The sequence below is a fragment of the Cavia porcellus genome, unplaced genomic scaffold, assembly GCF_034190915.1.
Source record: "Cavia porcellus strain 051 isolate PalLab524CR breed Dunkin Hartley unplaced genomic scaffold, mCavPor4.1 scaffold_2, whole genome shotgun sequence".
NCBI lineage: Eukaryota > Metazoa > Chordata > Mammalia > Rodentia > Caviidae > Cavia > Cavia porcellus.
The window spans coordinates 74636114-74657527 of NW_026947485.1; the positions used below are offsets into that span (position 1 = coordinate 74636114).

The 21414-nt window shown below is 42.8% G+C and overlaps 1 protein-coding gene across 2 annotated transcripts in view; it reads left to right on the forward strand.

Annotated features, from left to right (window-relative positions):
- The window catches only part of Dapk1 (death associated protein kinase 1), a 177961-nt gene that overhangs the window by 88315 nt on the left and 68232 nt on the right, over positions 1-21414 (forward strand). For both annotated transcript variants that reach the window (XM_003475059.5, XM_013158313.3), the window contains exon 2: positions 4881-5102. In XM_003475059.5, coding sequence (XP_003475107.1) covers positions 4881-5102 — 222 coding nt within the window. The remainder of the gene's footprint in view (positions 1-4880; positions 5103-21414) is intronic.

The window sequence follows — 21414 nt, forward strand, 5'->3', positions numbered from 1 at the left end:
GGTCATGAGTTTTCTGAACACTTTGTATATTAGAACACTTTGTCACCTTCCTCTTTGCTGTAGTTTGAGTATACCTTCAAAAGGCCCAGTGCCATGGCCTGGTCCCCCAGGCGCAGCTCCCTGGAGTTAGTAAGCCAGCTTAGAGGTTGCCAAGGGGAAGAAGTTAGGTCACCGGGGGCCATGTCCAGCAAGAGGATCCCAGGATCCTACTCCTTTGCTCTCTTTGCTTATTGGTCATGAGATGAGTAGCTTTTGCTTTGCTGTGTGCTCCCAGTGTGATGTGCTACCTTAATATAGGCCTAGAAACAGTGGGACCAATCAATCATGGACTGGAACCTCTAAAACCATTAGTCAGGATAAACCTTTTCTCTTTATAAGTTGATTTTATTCAGGTGCTTTATTGTAGTGAGTACAAGCTGTCTTATGTATAGTTCTACTCCAACAGCTCTCCAAGAAAGGAAGGTGCTCTCCCACCAGCTGGCAAAACAGTTGTGAAGCCATGGCTGCACATCTAGTTGATGCTGCGAGTTGCTCTATAGTTTCATTAGTTAAGTGATAGTAATGCAGCAGCCTCAGTGTGATGCTCAGGTTCTCATGATTGTGGTCTCAGAATTTAGAAGTGGCACCATGGCCTTGTTCGTGGACTCTGTAGGGTGACTTAGCCCCCAGGGTCTGAGGAGATAGAGAGATGCCCTGTCCTCAGAGATTGACATTCTTGGGAACTGGAAGTGGCAAGAAACAGGGACTTCTGAGAGCCACCAAAGAGTACAAGGTGCTCTCTGGACTCAGGGGGTCAAAGAAGGGAAAGAGAAAATTGGTAAGTGACTCAGGGAACCACGGGGAAGATGTCTTCAAAGACAAGGTGTTTTCATAGGTTTGGAACACTTCCTGAAAGCATTCTAGACCCTCACTTGACCCTCTGCAGTTAGTCTTAGCCAGGGGCCAGATACTGGCCATGGAGCAGCTTTTCCCCCATCATCCCTGACCCCTTCCTCTCTGCTGCCACCACTGCTGGAGCCTGTAGCTGAGTGAGGGACTGATCTTCAGGTCCTGGAGCTTTCACTGTGCTTTGGCAGCATGGTTCCTTAGGCACACACTCAACTCCTGAGCACACGTGTGCACACTCTTGTGCGCACACACTTGTCTTTTGCCACCCTGCCATTAGGATTACTAGGGAGAAAACCCAATGCCAAGCACTTGGTAGTGGAAATGTAGTCAGGAGTGTCTTTGATTTTAGATCTGTGTTTAAATTTTTTTTGGCTTTCCTATAGGAAGTTTTGTTTTCTAAATTCTTTGCTCTTTGGCTTTGTGTTTTAAAGACTGTGGTTTACACCTTGAATTTGAAGCTCCTGAGAGAAGTTGCAGTGACCAGGCAAGAGATGCAAGTGGACCCAGTCTTTAGGAGCCTAGGTGCATGGGCTTGGCTGTCTGGGGCAGGGCCTCTCAATGCCTGTCTCCAAGAATGCTCAGTGGGGACCCAGTGTCTTCTTTGTGAGCAGATAACAGAAGCCCTTCTTCTCTGGACCCTGCTAAATGTGTCTGGTTGAGCCTGGTTCTCTCTTCTTTCCCATTGCCCATTTCTACAACCACCCACTAAAGGACAGTTTCTCTCTCCCCAGAGAAACTAGAAAACCATTATAATAAAGTAAGATCTTGGATCCCATGACTTTGTGTGTGTGTGTGTGTGTGAGAGAGATAGAGAGAGAAAGAGGGAGGGAGGGAGGGAGAGAAAGAGAGAGAAAGAGAGAGATTTATTTTAGTGTTACCACTTTCTCACAGTGGAATTAGAGTTTCATTTCACAACAGTTTTCATTTGATCTTAGGTATATTTGTTTATGATATTTCAGTGACAAATCATACTGTATTTTGTACTGATGTCTTTTTAGTTTTACTAGGCTGTTGCTTCCTTGAGGATGAAAGTTATTCCTGACCCATTCTTGTTCCAGTATTTCAGCTATTGATAAGTGTGTTTTATTGACCTGAGTAGGATATAATACCATGATGTCCTTCAAATTCAGCAGATCTAGAGCTCATGCATGTTACCTGGTGTGAACATTTCTCACAGCCATGTCTGTGATGGGTTTTGCTATTCCAATGTAATATGAATCCAGAGGTGCATGTTTGTGTGTGGAAATGAGAATACCATAAATACATGATTAGAATGTAAAATGACCCTATAAATCTCCTTCTAGAAAATTATTTTTCCACTAAAAGAAGTATCAGAACACTGCTATTCATAACAAAATCATGCCTACTTAAATCAATCTGGAATTATTACTGGAATATAAAATACTTCCAAGAATATTTTTAAATTATGAAGGCAAAAGAAGATAGAAAGTTGTTAATGGAATGGGGAATGGAAAACCGCCGTGTCCTTTTATTTTGTATTGGCTCCCAGCATGATAAAAGAATCAAGATCTTAAAGTGAGAAAAGAAGTGACAGCCATCTGTGTCTTCCTTGGTATCAGGGACCTTCTGGCCTGAGCATCCTATCTTCCCCTTTACTCTGTTGCTCCTCATGGTCATGGCATCCCGAAGGGTTCTCCATTACACTGTTCAGTCTGACTCATGGATCTCATGACTCCTGATGGTGGTGAGTTCACAGGAAGTTGGTACCACCATTCCACTCTGATTTATGATTGATGCTGAGGCTTCAGGCTGGTGTTGATTCAGCTGTTCCATAGTGTTACTGCAGACCAGATTTCTTTTCTCCACAGTACTGCCTCTATTGGGAGTTTCATTCAAACTGTGTGTGACTCCTCTGACCCCCAGATGACTAGGAGTAGGCTAGGGTGTTAACAGCCAGAAGGAAATGAGGCTAAGAAAAAACACTATCTCCCTATTCTCTGCAAAGTCCCACTTAGACCTGCGGTTATAGCCAGAGAACATGATGCATTAATTGGCTTAGCCTATGGTTAACATTGGCAGGTGAGGTAACCCCACCCCAACTAAGAGCTCCTAATTACTTGTACCATTGCAGAGTAGCAGGCGCTTGAGCTAGGGAACCAGCTTGCTGATGTGTAGTACGTGAGGTTTATCAATCTCTCAGTTGTTCTGTTGTCTTGCTTTGAAATCTGTGTCATCTACATTGTTTTCTTCTGATCGGCTTTGTTCTGTTATTTTTAATTTTACTCTCTTTAAAATTAAAAAAATAATTTGTTTTTTCATTCTGGGTGTTTCCATTGATGAAAAGTGGCGTTCGAAATAGGTCCTCAAGAGTGGAGCCTTCAATATTATATTTTCTGGGTGTTTCCATTGATGAAAAGTGGCGTTCGAAATAGGTCCTCAAGAGTGGAGCCTTCAATATTATATTTTCTACCAATTTCCCGGAAGCTGTCCTTTTTTCCTCCTAGCTCTAATACTAGACCTTAGGAGAACGGTCTGCAGCAAGTGTGGCCAGAGTAGGTCATGCTTTCCCGCTGCCCCTTATCTGAAGTGAGAAGGAAGAGGGGAATAAAGAAATACAGACATTATTCCCCTTTCAATAAAGTTTATTTTAAACACTTACTAGTTCAATTATTTAAATACAGGGTGACCCAAAATTGCATATTTTGCATTAACTTTCACAAGATAATATAATAGGAACTATAACAGTGACAATTTTATAAAATGTATTCCAAAATTTTTCCGTGTGTGGTTTATCGTAAAACATTTAATACACAATAACATTACAATCTGAACAGTAGTATCTAGTCGAAACTGTATTTCTTTGAAAAGCACACTTTACACTGACATGTTGGCTTTTTCTTTTTTCTGTGGGTGGTATAATTTCAATAAAATATCTGCCTGCCAAATAGTGGTGAAGATGTCAATAATGGGCATCCTGGTCAGTGTTTTATTCTCCTGTGTTTTTCTATTTGTTCTATTAGTTTTAGTCTGAATTATAAATGACTTCTTTTTGAATCCCCTTGTTTGAATGAATAAGAAATGAAACCCATATTGTTTGGTCCAAAAGGTGCATAAATATTATAAAAGTATTTTTCCTCCCTTTTTGATTATAGGATAAGCATGTTAGATATTGGTCAGTTTTGTCAACACCACTCATTGGATTATTATAATCATTGACCACTATTGGAACGTTTTAGTTCTGTTTCTTCTTTTATTTTCTGTCTTTTCTGTGTTATGAACAGCTGACAGTAAGGAGATGCCTTTTTTTTTTTGTCTTTCCATTTCATGGCATAGTGTTTTCCTCTTGGATGTGCTAATGTTTCTCTTTTTTCAATTTTTTTTTTTTTTTTTTTTTTTTTTTTTTTGCAGATCTTTTGGCACTTCTTTCCTATTCAGTGTCAGTGTCCTAAACTTGTCTGTTTTGTATTATAAAAGAACAGCATTGCTTTCTGCAGAAATATAAAAACTATACCTAATGTATTTACAGTAACAGTTTTTATAGATTATAGCACAAAATTATTTTCCACAAATAAAATAAACATGAATAAAAGAAAATAACTAGAAGTTACTAGATTTCACTACATTCAAACATACTGGTTTTAAATAAAAAACACACAAAGCATACTTGATATAAAACAAGTAGATGTACATGCAAATGTACATCTGTCATGCAAATGACAGTTGACTGGTTGAAGTGACTCCTGCCCAGCGATGCCAGAGATGATAGTATGTAAGCAAACGTGTCACCCAAGTGGCAGTGGGGGTAAACTGTTACGTGGCTAAGAAAATAATTTTTATCGCTTGAATCATTATTCAAAAGGAATGGGCATGATAAAACTGTAGTATGTGCAGTAAGAAGCAGTCCTACTCAGTTTGTTAATTTTGTGCCACTGAGCCTCTACATTATGATTGTATTACCATCCCACACCACATCCTCCTTCCAGTCATGCTTTCAGTGAGAACTGAAAAGACTATCCTGTCTCTCCCTGCAGCGGACAGTTTGCAGTGGTGAAGAAATGCCGAGCGAAGAGCACCGGGCTGCAGTATGCTGCCAAGTTCATCAGGAAGCGGAGGACCAAGTCCAGCCGGCGGGGTGTGAGCCGGGAGGACATCGAGCGGGAGGTTGGCATCCTGAAGGAGATCCAGCACCCCAACATCATCACGCTGCACGAGGTGTATGAGAGCAAGACGGATGTTGTTCTGATTCTGGAACTGTGAGTGTCCTCCCTGGGCGAGGTCGGGGTGGTTAATGACAGGAGGGTCAGCCCGGCTTCTCTCCAGCCAGACCTCTGGGCAGACTGGCGTGGCAGAAATGCATCCTGCTGGCCCTTGGTGAGCTGCCTGGCTGAAGCTTCACTGTACTTTTCCTGGAGAAAGTATAAAGAGCAGCATCTGAGATTTTCAGGAGGGCCCCCAAATCTCACGGTTCACCACTTACTGAGATCCTCCTCTGTCTCCTGTTTTCCTTTAGGCTTCAAGCCAGTGTCCTTTCCTCTGTTCCTGTCTTCCCTGCTTTTTTCCTTGTCTGCCTCTGCTCACTTTCTTTCTCTTCTCCCCTCATCTCTTTCTCCTTGCATGTTACATGTGCATGCACATACATTTTAACTGTGAAACTGTGGACACTAGTTATGTAAGTGGGGGAAACTGAGCCAAGTGTGATTATAGGACTTGTTCTTTCAAGCAGGCTACTGATCTCAGGCAGACTCTACCCATCCACTGTCATGGTGGGTGGCAGCTTGTGCCCCAGAATTCTGTGGCCTTTCTAGCTCCCATCTCGAATTCCTCCCTGACTCAGCTTCCTAAGTGTGTCATGGAACCTAGCAGTGTTTGCTGGCAGGAGAGGAGAAGATTTCAGTGGGGCATATAGCAGGGTCTGTCTGGAGTATTGTGGAGGGAGTTGACAGAATGGAAAAAGATTCTGTTGTAAGCACTCCCGTAGTTCCTAGTAATGACGGGTCCTGGGAGCCCTGTGGTCCAGATTTGCCTGTCTTCCAACCTGACAGCCCCCTGTCTTTGCACATCACTTGGGTTTTTTTTTTGAGAAGTTATTTCTCTGGGTTGTCTTGGCCACCTCACACTCTTGGGCTCAGGCGCCTGGAGAGTTGAGACTACAGGTGTATGCCACCAGCCCTGGCTAGATCTCAGTGATTTTTTTTTAACCTAGAAAAAGCTAAAAAGTTTACAGAGTAGCTAGCCCAGCCCCTGGTCCATCCTGCTGGTGCCCCTGATCCTTATACTTCTTGATTCATCACTGGAATTTGGGCACGTTGCTTTATGGTTCTCCATTGCATGTTTCTTAACTATAGAATGGGATCAACAATACCTACCTTGAAAGGGTTTTAGGAAATGAATGACTTAAGGGTTGTCAAACACTTTATCCATTGCTTGCTCATAGATATATTTAATGAGTTTCCTTCCTCAGCTTCAGCTGAGGTGATGTTTGGGGATACACTATTTTTTGGTTGTTTTTTTTGGGGGTGATCTTTTCGAGACAAAGTCTTGCTATGTAGTTCAGACTGGCCTTGAACTCAGTATGTAACTTAAATTGGCCTTGAATTCATGTTGACCCTCCTGCATCTGCCTTCCAAGTGCTGAGATTGCAGGTGTGTGCCCCCACACCTGATAGCACCATTCTTGTTCCTGCTGTCCTGTGTGTTGTAGATTGTTTAGCACCATCTGTGTACTGGATGCCAGTGACACGCACCAGCACTGGCTATGATAGGCAGAAATCCCAAACTGTATCCCAGCATTGGCACATATTTTCTGAAAATAACCCCCTCTTTTCCCCAGAACCCCAGCCGTAAAGGAAGGGCAAAGCTTTAAGGGTACAGGCCTGCTTACGATATAGCAGAGGAAGAGAGGTGCATAGGGTGTTCCCTTTAAGTGACTTTAAATGGCCTCTGGGATGCCCTGGTTATATAGAAAATCAGGACCAGGAACCAAGATGTCCAGGTCACATCCTCTGTGATCCTGAAGCGTTAGATTCCCTCCTTAAGTCTTTTCAAGAGACTGTTCAGGACCAAGAAACATCCAGGTTGCCTTTGCAGAGACCTCCCAGCTCATACCCAGTGATCAGAGAGAAAGCTGTTGCCTCTTTCCCTTCTACCACATGAGAAACGTGCCATCTCTGAGCATTTTGTGCCCACCTGGGTATGTGTGTTTTGGACTGCATTTCTGTTTTCTGACCTCATATTGTAGACATTTTTCATTAGGTGCCTTTACCTTGTGCCTAATTTGAATGACATGCATTTCTTTTTTCACCATTTGATTTAAAACAAGTTTAAAAATAAATTTATGATGTTGGAAGGTTGTGTAGTGCTGTGAGAGGGAAGAGATGTAGATCATATAACTTTATACTTCCCAATCTAGATGCAGAGCTCTCCTCATATGCCTGTGTACAGCAGTAACCCTTGTGCTGTTTTATAGGCATCCTGCCCTCTGCTCTCTAACCCCTGAGAGTCCTCATTACTATTGTTTTGTCATCTGGAAAATGTCACGTAAGGAGAGCCATATAGTATGTAACCTCTGAGGACTGAATTCTTTGATGCAGCATAGTGTTTGTGAGATTTGTGTGTAGCTTGTTGCTTTGTATTGTTAAGTATTCTGCCATTTAGCTGTTTATCCATTTCCTTTCTTATTATGGCTGGTGTCTGGATGTATCTCCAAAGCCTCATGTAGTTATAGAGTTTTCTCAGTGGTGGCCGAATCTAGCTAGAGTGTGTGATTGATTCGTGGTGCAATGCTGGGATTAAGAGTGCTGGCAATAAGGGTGGGTGATTGCTGGATCAGTTCACAGATTGGAGTGGTACCACCCTAATCCAGTATAGTGAATCATATAAGGGACAGAAAGAAACTTGTGTCATTCTCTCTTGTTACTTTTGCTGTCTTCTGCTGCCATGATTTGTTGCCTTAGTGCCATAAACCACCCTCCCTGGAGCCAGTTGATTATGGACTGAAATCTCTACAAACTGTGAGCTAAATAAACCTTTCCCCCTTTAACCTTGGATGTTGGCTATTTTGTTTCAGCAATGAGAAAATTAACTAAAACACCCTTGCAGAACATTTGGATCATTTTTAGTATTTTATCATGAATTAATCTCCTATAAACTCTCACAGAATTGTGTTCAAACTCACAGATTGCTGGATCATATCAAAAGTACAAGTTTAAAGGTATAAGAAGCTGGCCGCCTATTTGCTAACGTAGCCATATCATTTTGCAGTCCTCTTGGCAGTGGGCAAGACTCCTGGAGGCCGTGCCTGTCCTTGACATACACTCTAATCGGTGCCTAGTTTCATCACTGAGTACATTCCTTTTCATGATGAGCATATTCGAGCTGAGCGAGAGCACCAGGAGTAGCAGCATTGGGGTACACAGGAAAGGTGCATCCCAACATTGTGGTCTCTTCCTGAGTTTTTGCTCTGTACAAATTTCAGCATCTCCTGTGAACTGCTTGTTTTTGCCTTTTACCTTTGTTACCTTTTATTACTGTGTTTTTGCCTTTACACCAGGCATTAAGGGGTTGTGACACCTTCATGTCAGCTTAGCTGGGCTGTGGGCTGTCCAGATACTTGGTAATATTATCTGAGAGTTTCCATCAAAGTGTTTCTGGGTGAAGTCAACATTTACACTGCAGGACTGAGTAAACTATGGGCCTCCCTCTGGTGAGTGGGCCTCTGACCAGTTGAGGCCTGACTAGAGCAAACAGATTAACTCTGTTAAGCAAGAGAAAGTCTCTGCTGTCTGATAGTTTCAGACTGGAACGTTTTTGATTTTGGACTTGATCTGAAACATTGGTTCTTCTTTGTGGTTTAGCCTGCTGCCTGTGGAGCAGGAGCTGCACCTTGTGTTCCTGGGTTGCCAGCTTCCCAACTCACCTTTCAGATCTTGGGACTTGTCAGCCTCCCAAACTGCATGGGCCAATTCATGTGTATAGTTGTGTCCCATAAGTAGGATGTTTGTCTGTAATTTATGTATGAATATGTATTGATTCTCTTGTTGGGTCTGTTTCTCTGGAGAATGCTAATACAGAGGTACTAAATGTTAAAGATGTGACGTTCACTTATTTTTGTCTTGGTGACCTATCCCATTTTGTGTTTATTTACACTGCTATGAGAGTTATTTTAAAATTTTAATAGACTGCTCAAATTATTGTGTTTGTCTGGGTCAGAGTGATCTTTGCCTTTGAGAAAACGGGCATTATTCTACGTTGTAGTAGCTTTAAAGGACTTTTTCGTTTTTAGATACTATCTCCTTTTTTCTTTCTTAAGAATGTTGAGGTACATTGGTGGTTAGAAGCAGAACAAAAACTAAGAATTTGTCAGAAGTGTATGGCTTAATAGTGTTCATTTATCTACCTCTCTGTGCCAGTAACATTTGAGTGGAATTTGGTTTGGATTTATTGTTTGGGATGAGCACTGTTGAAGCCCAGCTTTCTTGAGGCTTCCTAACTCTAACCCTGACCCTAACCCTAATCCTGAGCTCATCATTGCTGTGGAGACAAAGACCCTTCACTGGATATTTCCCTGACCACCCCTAGTACCAAGGAAGATTCTTTGCTGTCTTTCATGCAGATACTGTCTTAGTTACTTTTCTTATTGCTGGAACCAAATACCCAACACCCACAAGTTAAAGGAAGAAAAGTTTATAGAGGTTTCAGTCTGTAGATGGCTCGTTCCAAGGCAGAGTAGCCTGGCAGACAGGCGTCAGAGTAGCCTGGCAGATAGGGGAAACAGTTCATGGCAGGCAAAAAACAGCAAACGCAAACACACAAGAGGCAACCATAGCTCTTTCTATCTTATCCAGGATCCTCAGGGCAGGCAGCACTCACACGTTTAATCCTTGAGCCCTTGATCTTCGCATTGCACCCTGAGGCAATCCAGTGTCACATATGTAGATCCAGTCACCTCTGAAAAAAATCCCCACTTATGGCTGCATGAGCCTACTTGTAGATACAGTCCATAACAGATGGTACCATGTCCTGGTTTATGTAAAAGGAACAGTGGTCAAATCCGAGGCCAGGTGCTGCCCTTTAACATTTTTGCAAGTCTAAAAGCCACTTTAAAACCATAGTTTTACCCCCTTCTTGCTAACCAGGAAATAATATTCTCCTAGTCAGTCTTCAGATGAGAGTAGCATAAACACAAAAAAGGTGTCTGTCATATCTTAAGATCATGCTCCTGTGCCCTACACAGCCTGGTGTTCCCTTGTGAAGTTGTGCTGGGAGTTCTTGCTGTGCCCACCTTCATGCCATCACAGGGCAAGCCCCCACAAGCCTATAGTCTTCAGTGCTTGACTCATTTCATAACTTGCCTTGTTGACTAATGGGAAGTGATGCCAAATTTACAGAAATTAAAATTGATTGTGTCACTTAGCTTTGTGCTGCTGTGATAAATTACCTTAGATAATGAGTTTAAGAAGAAGAGTTTATTTTGGCTTATGGTTTGAGTCCTGGTCAGTTAACCCCATTATTTTTGTTCCTTTCTTCTTTCCTGATGCCTACAACATACAAAAGCATGGAGGCTTCTTCAGTGTTATTTGTAGCCTGAGCCAGTTCTTTGACTTTTTGAACTTTTGTTTTTATTCACAAAGGCAATTTCAAGGGCTCTTCTGGTTTAAACTCTTGGCTCCTCAGCTATCTCTTAGGAGGCAAGAACAGAAAAGTAAAATGTATTTGGCAACAGCCTTTATCTTTCACAACAGAATTAAGTCATGTGAAATAGGTTATTTTCCACTTAGGCTTTCTCTTGATGAATAAAACCTAGTGTGTACCTTCCCCTGTGTGCTTGTGTCTGGCCAGTTCAGTTGACGGGTGTTTGCTTTATGTTTTTGAATTGGTATTTTTGCTCACTTAAGTAAATTATTTGATTTCTGATTTCTGAATGGTCTTAAGAAAAATTGGGGCAATAGAAATCTGAGAGTCAAACCATATATGGTATCTGTGATCTCATAGGTTGTGACTTTTAGGTTATATTCATCAATTTTGATAGTGTGCACGATAGTCTCTATGCTGTGTACATGAGCTTTCCATAGTGAGTACTTGAAATTTCTGCTTATCTCCAGGAAAAACCTGTGATACTTCCAGTTTGAGCAGCTGAGGTCCACATGGCATGCTTAGGGGCCTAGAGTCTGTCTTTGGTATACCCCTAGAGTGGTGCTATGGGCTGCTGACAGTTGTTTTAAAATCAGCCATACCCTGAGTCTTCCTATCTTGGTCAGGCTCACCTAGAATCAGCACACTGAGAAACAAGGACAGAAGAAACTCTGAGGCATTGTGGCTTACGTGACCCTCGCCATTCTGGTTTCACCTCGTGTTCCTTCCCTTCCCTTGTGGCCCCTTGCCTTCTCCATCCCAACTGTAGGTCCCCCAACTGTAGCCACTGTGCTGTGGCTGCTACAGCAGCTTCCTTGCTATGTCCAGAGCTCCCTCCCAGTCCTCAGGCTTCAAGGGTACCTCTGGGAAGTCCAGGCTCATTCCTCACCTTCTAACTGGCTTTTCTCCATCCTGGGCACATGGGGCCCCAGCTCAGGTGGTTTGGGTCAGTGTTGGAGGCAGGAAGCAGGTGGTGCACAGCTGGTCCTGCAGGAGATCATGGAGGCCTTGGAGGGACTGGGATTGCCTTATTGGAGTAGCATCCACAGCTGGTCAACAGCATCCTTTCCCAAACCATTCTGAGCCCCTCAAAATCCCTCTGTCATGTCCTCGTAAAACACTGTCTAACAAGCAAGCAAAAATACTTCTAGAAACAACTTTTATTGCTTTGTTCTCTTAATTTGATTTTCCAGGTAACTAAGTATACTTCATCTCCTTCTGTAAAACCTCTTTCCTCACGTGTGTGACTTGTTTTTGACATAGTCAGCTTCACTGTGGTGCAGATGAGGAACACTGGGGCCCTTGTGCAGCAGCAGTGAGAGTGCGTGCTCTGCAGGCCCTGTTGGTTGCATTTCCAAGCTCTGCAGAAAAGCAGTTCCCAAGCGTGGCCACTTAGAGATGATGTGCATCTGAGTGGGGCATGGCCTTCCTAGATGGTGGGCGTGTCACTGAGCTTTTTTGCAGTATTGTAAGGGGGAAATTAAAGCTGAACTGATTGTTTTAGAAATGTAGAGTAGAACAATGAGCTTTTGGGAGTGGGTTCCAGTTAGGCAAGAAGCCCATCCTGCAGGACAGTGCTGTACACTTTATACCCTCTCTGCCTCTTGGACACTGCATCATATCTGAAGGGAAAGGAGCTGTTGGGATGTTCCTTGGGCTCTGCTAGTATAAGGATGCAATTGAAAGGGTGGTCATAGAGATAGAAAGTGATCTGCACCTTTTCTTTGCCTTTTGTTCTCTTTTTAGAACCCTTTAATCTGCTCCTCATTCCTTTATGGATCTTGACAGGGCTCCTGCCTAAGCTTTTTAATAGATACAGTAAAATTCCTTCACATACACTTAGGCCAGGATACTTGACTACTACTTCTTTTGCATTGGTGATTGTCAGGCTTTGTCTCTAAATCTTTCTGGGCTCCTGTAGCATGCCCCTGGTGCCTAATTAGATGGCTTTCCCTAGTTACAACATACGCAGCATACCCCATACCAAACTCAGTCTCTCCTCTCTAGGCTGCAACTCCCTTCTCATTCTCTAACTTGGTTAATTACATCTCCATCCTTCCAAGTTGGCCAGACTAGATCCTTGGAATTCTCCTTGCCTGTGTGTCATCCTCATCCTCCAGGGTACCATACATCTGATCTTTTGATAGATCCCATGGGTTCTGCTAAGGAAAGAGTTTCTGAATCTCTTGTATTTTTGCCCTGGCCTGGGATCTCATTGCCTCTTCCCTTACTTATTACAGCATTATTCCATCTGGTTCTGATTTAGTAGAAAACACTACTTACCTTGCTGAAAAGTCCTTCATGAATAAGGACATGAAGAGATGCACAGTATCATTCATCAGTAGGAATACCTAAACTGCAGAACTCCAGTGAGGGTCCCTCCTCATACCCAGCAAGGCCACGTAATCAAGATGAGAGGGGCATGTGCTGAAGAAGAGTTTGAGAAATGGGCTCTCTGACATTACTGGTGCAAATGTAATGGTGTAGCCACTTTACAAAACAGCTTGGTTGTTTGTGTCAGTATTGAACATTAGTCACTTTATTTCCACCCTGCAAATGGTCCCTGAGAGGAGTGAAGATATGTCCCTGTACAAAACCTTATACACAAAGTGTATATATTGGACAAACAGGCTACTATTTAGCCTTTAAAAGTAACAAAATACTGATACTTGCCACAACCTTGAAAACGTTACACCAAGTGACGCAAGTCAATCTCCAAAGACTGTATGTGACATGATTTCACTTATAAGAAGACTCCAGGTGGACAGATCTGTTGAGAGAGAAGGTAGGTGGATGACTGCTGGAGGACAGTGAGGTCGTGGTTAGTGGGAATGAGATTGGCTGTTAATGGGCACAGAATTTATTTTGATGAAAATGTTCTAAAATTAAATAGTGCTGATAGTTGTATAACTATGAAATATTAACACCCATAGAATTGTACACCTACCATAAAGCAATGATTTACAACTAATTTACATCTCAGATAAGATTTTTTCTATTTAAAGAGAAAAAAGAAAAAAAAAGCAGTAAAAGGGTACAAGTAATACAGAATTGCAAGAAAAAAAATATATAGTAAGGAATCACTAGTTAATAGATTACCTATTGTCATCTTAGAAACAGTTGTCCAAATTACAAAATTAAAGCATACAAAGTAGACATTCATACAGCGAGACTGCAAACAGTTCTGTTCAATGATTCAACAAAAACTCGGTAATATATGGTTATTTATTTTATATACTTAAATATATAAGCAGTTATATCCTTTAGAGCACTTTCTTTTCCTCTCTTTTTTACAATAACAATTACACATTTTGGGTTTTATTACTACCACAGTTCTTATTACTTTTTTGAAGAAAATAAAACCAAATGTGACAAAACAAGAATCAGTCAAATCAAAAGGATGGACATAGTACATGATGTAAAAACAGAATACAAGGTGATCAACAATGGTTACCATAATGCCTCTTGCTATCTTAAAAGAATTACCTACAGTATTAGTTATAATAAAATTGAACAAAACAAAACCAATAAAACCAAAACATTGGGGACATTGAAGGACTTGAAAAGAAGATAAGAGTCAAACCAGAATGGGCATCATAGTGAATCTTATTGTCTTTAAAGTAGTTGCCTATACCCTTACCTATGTCAGATGTTCCTTTGTAGAGAACTTTTGCTATTACCAGATCCTCTCTTGGCCTCCTGGAGAGCTTTTGCTTATCTGTGAAAGCCCTGCTTACATGTTACACCTTCTCTTTTTCCCCGCCTACACCATTTAGGTTTAATGGCTTTCATTATGTGTGTCTTTGTTGCTTTTTGGAAGTATGCTAGTTGTAGCACCTAGCATGCCTTATTATAGAGTTTATGGTTTTTTTTCTTATATTGCACTATGAGCTTTCCAGGGTGCATGCCAGTATTTTATCTTGCTAGTACACGGTCACTGCCCAGCATAGGTGGCTGCAGTTGAATTCAACCTAGGAGACAAAGTGAGAGATGCTGATGCGTGACAGTGAGAGGGGCCTTTTTGGGTAAGAATGGGAGATGAAGGGAGGAAAGAAAGTATTGCTCCCAGAGGATGTGCATCATGTGTGGGAATAGAGTAGTTCGTTAGCTTTGCTAATTTCTGCCTGGGACTTGAAAGCATTGGGACCCAGGGTCCTGTTATCCCTCTCGGCCCTGAGTGCATGGCACAGACAATGATGAAGACAGTCAGTGGGACTCCAGAGAACAGAGAAGAGCCTATTGTAAGTCTGGCACTATGATGCCAGATGCCAGTGACAGTGTGGGGTGGGCAGCTGAAATGAAATATGTAGTGACCCTATTACATAGCAGGTACTCAGTAAATATTTATAGGAAGAAAGAGGGGAGGTAAAAAAAAGAAAGAAGAAGAAAAAAGGAAGAAAGAAAATAAGCTCCTCTGACATGTAAAGTCCTTCTGCCCATTACTGCATCCTCCATGGCATTGGGCTGGCCCAGGCCCTGGCTTGCCCTTGGTTGGACTGTGCTGCCGTGGTGCAGATCCACACTGCGTCTCCATCTTGGATGAGCTGGGTGAGGGTGGCTGTCTTCAACAAAGTCTGATCTTCCCAGGAGAGCAGTGTTCCAAGCTACTGCCTCCCTTTCCTTTCCCCTTGCTTGACCAGCAGAAGGTCCACAGCTCCATGTGCGTCTCTGTCCTGATTCCCCTTTTTCTATCAGGAAACAGGCTACTCAGTGCTCAAGGTGGGAAGCTGAGAAAAGAAGTAATGTGGCACTCTGACCACCAGCTGGTGAGTTTCAGGTTTTTCAGCTTTTCCATTTCTTCCTCATGCTCCAGCTCTGTTTTCTCCTTGTCAAACATAATCAAATGGGAAGGACCCCTCTGTTCTGTGCCCATGAAAATCACGCTCTCCAGATCTTGGGTGTTTAAAGACAGTAGCATCACCCTTTGTGGCTGCTTGTGCCCTGTCTGATGCTTTGCTTCTAAGATTTCCAAATCATTAGCAACAAGCAGCAGCTTCTGTCTTAGCTCTTTTCACTGAATCGTCAGCATCAAGCAGGAAGAGGAGAAGTGTCTCTGAGCTTCTCCTGGATTATATCTTCCCTTGTTTTCAGATGGATGTGACAATAATTTTGCAGTAGACCTCCATTCATGGCCGTCCCAGCTTGGTTACTCCCTGCAGGTCTTTTGTCATAGTGCCAGTTATAATTACCCAGGCTGAAGACTTGTCTGCTGCCCCAGCTTTTCAGTTTGCCCCACTTTCAACTGGCCTAATTATTTTTATGGCTCTCTAAAGCCTGGGCTGAAGCCATTAAAATAAAAAGATGTCTGATATATGCTGGGATTTTTCTGGCTATTGAGTGTCTCACTTCTCTTTGCATGAGTATTTTCTTTAGCTCAAGAAGTCTTTCTGGGCCAAATGGGAGGTAGATCTACATAGCTTGTGTCTCAGCTTCTCTCCTGCTCAACCACTTACTGCTAAATTAATCAAACCAGTGCCTCCCTTTCATTTTCTCACATTGGCACAGTACTCTGAACATGACTATTGGCATCATGGACTGCTAGATACCTGCATAAGCCTATTTGACTTCCTCTGAGGTCTAGCTGAGTACTCCAGGGCTCCATTAAGACAGTACTGGACTTTAATCTAGTAATTCTACACACTTGTTCCTTCTCCCTGTTGGCAGACTTGGTCCCTGGAATCTGGGATACAGATTCAGACCCTGAAGTCTATGACCCAAAGGGCTGTATGTGAGTTTTTCTGCCTGAACCAACCTAGTTATAGCTTCTTGCATTCCAGAGCCATCTGCAAAACATATTTCTATATCTGTTGTTTCTGTGTTTCACTCTCATTGTTAGTATGACTCCTTCCCTCCCTTTTTGCCTCCCATCCTGTCTCCCTCTCTCTTTCTCTCCTTCCCTTTTGTATTTTCAGTCCTGGGGATCAAATTCAGGGCCACAAACATGCTAAGTAGATGCTCCACCCTGAGCTATACCTGTAGTGTGGTGGTTGATATCTAGATGTCTACCTGTGATCATAGGTGGAGCTTCAGGGGATGATTGGATTATGATGCTTATAACTGATGCATGGTTAGAGATGGGATCTGGCCAGAGGAGGCCGGTCACTGAGGGTGTGGCCCAGAGGGTTTACCTCCTTTCTTGGACCTCCTCCAGTCACCCTCTCTGCTTTCCCCCACCGTATCGTAAGTGACTGTTCTCTGCTGGGTTCTGATATCCAGCTACCCTGGAAGTAGAGCCGAGTATCTACTGCAGTCCTCTGGATAGAGTGGAATAGCCTCATGTGTCAGAAGTTAGACCCTCAATCCCTAAGCACACAGCAGTAATAAGCACCACACCCCCATTGCAGGAAGTCTACTGTCATCTGGCCTCCTATTATGGTTGATACATTGTGTCAACTTGAAAAGCCCTAGATGCTTAACTAAGTAACAGCAACTCTATGTCTTGGGGTGCAGAGGACAACACATTACTACTCTAGAAAGTTGCTTACTGTGTCAGTTTGAGGAGGTCAGAGGTCTGACTGAGTGATTTGGCAGGGGGTCAGGGTCTGAACTTTGCAAACATCCTCAGCCTGTGTAAGAGGAGGGCGTGGAGATTACAAGCGCTGCACCTGCGGGGGACAGGCAGGGGCAACATGGCCTGCTCACAATATGAGGTAGGAAAAAAGAGGCTCATTCCCCTTTTTACTCTTGTTGCCTTTGCTATCTTCTGCTGCCTTGAAGTGTGGCCCCGTGCCATGCCACCCTGCCTCTGAGCTAACGGATTATGATCTGAAACCTCCACAAACTGAGCTGTTCCTTCCTTAATTTTCGATGTTGGGTATTTTATCTCAGCAACAAGAGAAAAGTAACCAAGGCACCTCCTCATTGGCATTTGTTCATAATTTGCTTGAAATGGGCTATCCGGACCTCTTCCTGGTTTCTATTACAGATCAGGCCCAGGAGACTCTAGGTGCCAGGGTCCTTGCAATCCAACAGAATCCTGGGGATGCCCTTCCATGCACACTGCCTTCCTACAGCAGAGCCCTTTCTTAGACATCATCACTTTTCTCCAAGGTACCCTCTACTCCTGGAACTGAGCACTTGCTCATAGGCTTTTATTCTTGCTGCTTTGCACTTTTCTCCATTTTCACTTTCTCAACTGATGGGCTCTGTCGTTTCCATTTCTAGCTCCATCTGTTTTGGAATACTTTTTCCCACACTTCTCTCCATCCATTCCTCTTTGCCATGTACCCTTTCTCCTTGATGGTAATGCAAATGCAAGTAGAGAAATCAAAAGTGAACAGGCACTCAGAATTGGGAGAGGGAGGACTATAGGTTCTGTGAACCCACTGCAGGTGTCTCAGCTGCTGCCTACACAACATTCCACAGGGTGCGTGTATCACCTGCTGTCCGAGCTGCAGGCCTGGCCACGCACAGTGCAGCCATCAAGGTTTCTCTTCCAGAGAGACATTTCTGACACATTGTTTCTGAGTCCAGGGCTCATATTCTTTAGACAATAGTAGAAATGTTGAAGGTCACTGAGCACTTTTATGTGATAGGCTTTAAACTAAACACGTTTTATATATATTACATTATTTCATTCTCTCAAAAGTCCAAGGAAGTAGTATTATGAGCCTCTTCACGTGCATAGCAAAGCATCTAAGGCAGTGATGGTGAACTTTTAGAGATGAGTGCCCAAGCTGCAACTCAAAATGTGTTTCTATATTGAAAAATGTCAACAGTACAATTAAACATGAATACTAAGGATTTAGTTTAGAAAAACCAAATCATACATTAATGTCTTTCCTCTTCAAAGAAAAACAGTTAACACCCTTGGGGTTCCCATGACTGATGTAGGCTTTGTGGTAAAATGGTAAGAGCTATTCATTCTGTCACCAAACAGCACCCAAGGAGGCTCCCCTACCCCAGGAAATGGGGACCTGAATTTGCCCCCCTGGAGAGTAAGTTTGCCAGCTTCTATCACAGGATAACCTTTCGGAGCACATCAAGAAGAGGGATAGGCAGGTTTATGAGGCAGAGTAGACATGTATGCTCAGAAGAGAGTGGGTGCTCAAGGGATAAAGCACATTGTGGTCTGCGGCTGGAGGTGTTTATGTGTTTTTGAAGGGGGTTGACAAGGCCCTTACATGTATTCTTAGGATGCATATCCTTCGACTAGACTAAAATCCAAGCCATGTGTATGTGTTTGAAGTTTAGAGATATGATACTCAATTAAAAGTGTTATGTCCTTGAGGATGTAACTGTGTGGAGTTTGTGAATCTATAGTAGCTGAGAAAAGCCCAATAAAGGTTTACTATTATCTGGAATTTTGGAGTAAAGTTTCCTAGAAGGGTAATATTGGGTAACTCTGGGTCCTGAAGCTTAAAAGTACCATATTAAAGTTACTACTTTCTTTGTCTCCTTTCTGTCTGTTTTTAATCTCTTCTACCCTCCCTCATGATCAGGAAGCTGCAGTTTGGATGGGTATTAGCAGAACTAGCTTGCTTCTCCCCTTTGTAGCACTGCCTGTGGTGGCTGCCTGGGACTGAAGGAGCCTTCTAAAGTGACCTCTCACACAACTAGTACCACATGGTGCTGCTGGCTGTGAGCTAGAAGTACCTTCGGGAGGATTTCCTCCTATGCTGCTGGTTCCACTCCATGTATACATCTCTGTAGAGTTGCTTCAGCTCTCCTTCAGCTTGGTGGCTGAGTTTTAGTGCATGCATTCCAAAAATGGTCATAGAAGTAGCCAGTCTCAACCTGGGCCAGCAAATGCCTCTGTAGCCTGCCCGCCCTCCCTCCCTCCCTCCCTTCCTTCCTTCCTTCCTTCCTTCCTTCCTTCCTTCCTTCCTTCTTTCCTTCCTTCCTCTCTCCCTTCCTCCCTCCCTTCTTTCCTATTGCTTAAGTAGGCACAGAGTTTACTCAGATTCAAGGCAAGAAGAGACCACATCTTTGGTAGTGTCAAAGAGTTGTGGCCATTAGTGTTTTTTTTTTAAGTTCTTTCATCGGAACTATTTATTTGTTTAATAGTTTCCTTGTATGTTATCTTTCATTTCTAGGTCTTTTTTAAAAAGTACATGTTTTCAGGACATAATGATTACAATTATTAAGCAAATGGGAAGGGGTCCAAGAGCTGGAAGGAGCATCTTTATTCTACTAAAGTGCCAGAAATGTGATCATACAGCTAACAAGTGGATAGGTCCTTTCTTTTACACTTTGTTCTAGGTCCTGTGACATACTGAGGTGGCCAAAGGTTTTTTAATACCTTTTCCTGGTATTAAAAGTAGACCTGTAGCATTAAAGCTCATCACAGCTCCAGAGGCCCATTGAGGTAGAGTCTACAAATATTCCTATACCATTTCACATGCATTTGAAGTAGACTGTAAGAGTAACTCTGGCAGTACCCTTGGCTTGAGAAGAAAAGTACCAATGAGAGTATAATAATCATTTCAGACATGGAGAGGATGGCTACGTGGGTCATACAGAAGCATGTATGCTGTGACCCAAGTTGTTCTTAAGCAGTTGACACATGACAGCTGTGGAGGGTTTCTTAGTTACTTTCTCATTGCTGAAACAAAATACTTAACACCCACAACTTAAAGGATGAGAGGTTTATTTGGGCTCAAGATTGAGGTTTCAGTCCATAGTTGGTGGCTCCATGGCAGGAACAGTACAATAGAAGAGCCTGGCTGAAGAAAGCTACTTGTATCATGGTAGCCAGGAAGCAGAGAGAGAATAAAAGAGCCAGGGAAAGGAGATGCACTCTTCCAGGTCAGGGCCTCAGTGACTGATCTCTTCCAATCAGGTCCCACCTCCTAACAGCAGTCAGCTATAGAACCACCATGATATAGCCACCTTCCAGAAGCTCTGCCTTGAGATTCTTTGCAGTAGTCTAGAGCTAAACTATAACATTCCACTCCTGGCCTCGAAAAACTTATGACCATCTGATTATGCATAATGTATTCAGCCCATTTCTTAAGAGTCATCAAAGTCCTAACAGTTTCAACATTGCTGGAAAGTCCAAGTCCAAAGTCTCCTCTGAGACTCAAGGCAAACTCTCAGCTGTGAGTTCTTGTAAAAAACCAGAAAGTTAAAATGCTTCCAGTGTGTAATGACACAGGGTAAACACTTCTATTCCAAAAGACAGGAATAGCAAGACAGAATGAAATGAGCTCAAAGCTAGACCAAAACTCAGTAGGGCAAACATTAAATCCTGTAGCTCCATGTGTGGCACCTGGAACAAAATGTAGTAAAACACAAGTTCCCAGCTTGAGTAGTGCTGCGTTTTTGGCACTGCTGGTTATAGCCCTCATGACCTCTCTCTTGGGCTGGCTTCACTCACTGCCTGTGGCTTTCCTCAGCAGAGATTATGCATTCTTGGCATCTCCAGCTTCCTGGAGTCTACACTGCAGTTTCAGGTTCACACTCACAGTTTCATGTACTTTTCTCTCAGGGGCAAACTGCCTGTCTTGCTAGACCTTCTGAAATCAAAATCGAAGCCTTCCTGACCCCACAACTCTTGCATTCTGCATCCTCATAAAAGCACCATGTGGGTAACTCCAAGATGTGTTGCCTGTATGAGCAGTAGCCAGGGTCCCTTGAAACTTGACTTTAGAGGCCTCTGGATGGAGTCTTGTGAACTCAAATCCTGGGAACCAATTCTCTAGGTGGCACTTTTCAAAGAAGGTTGCTCTGGTAGTCTCTTCTCAAAGTAGTCTTTGACTTTTACACCTGGGAGCCTTACAGAGGGGGTAGGGTGTTACTAATTCATCAGATGCTTTCAAAACATTTTTCTTGATGCAAATACTTGGCTTCTTTTAATTTAAATCTTTTCAGCAACTATACTTGATTGGCTTTCCTCCAATTTTGGAAGTTCTTCCTTTTTGACTAAACTGAAAACTTTTAAAAAGGGCTTTTTGTTGCTGATTTTTGGTATATGCTTAGCTAAGTGCTGCCAGCA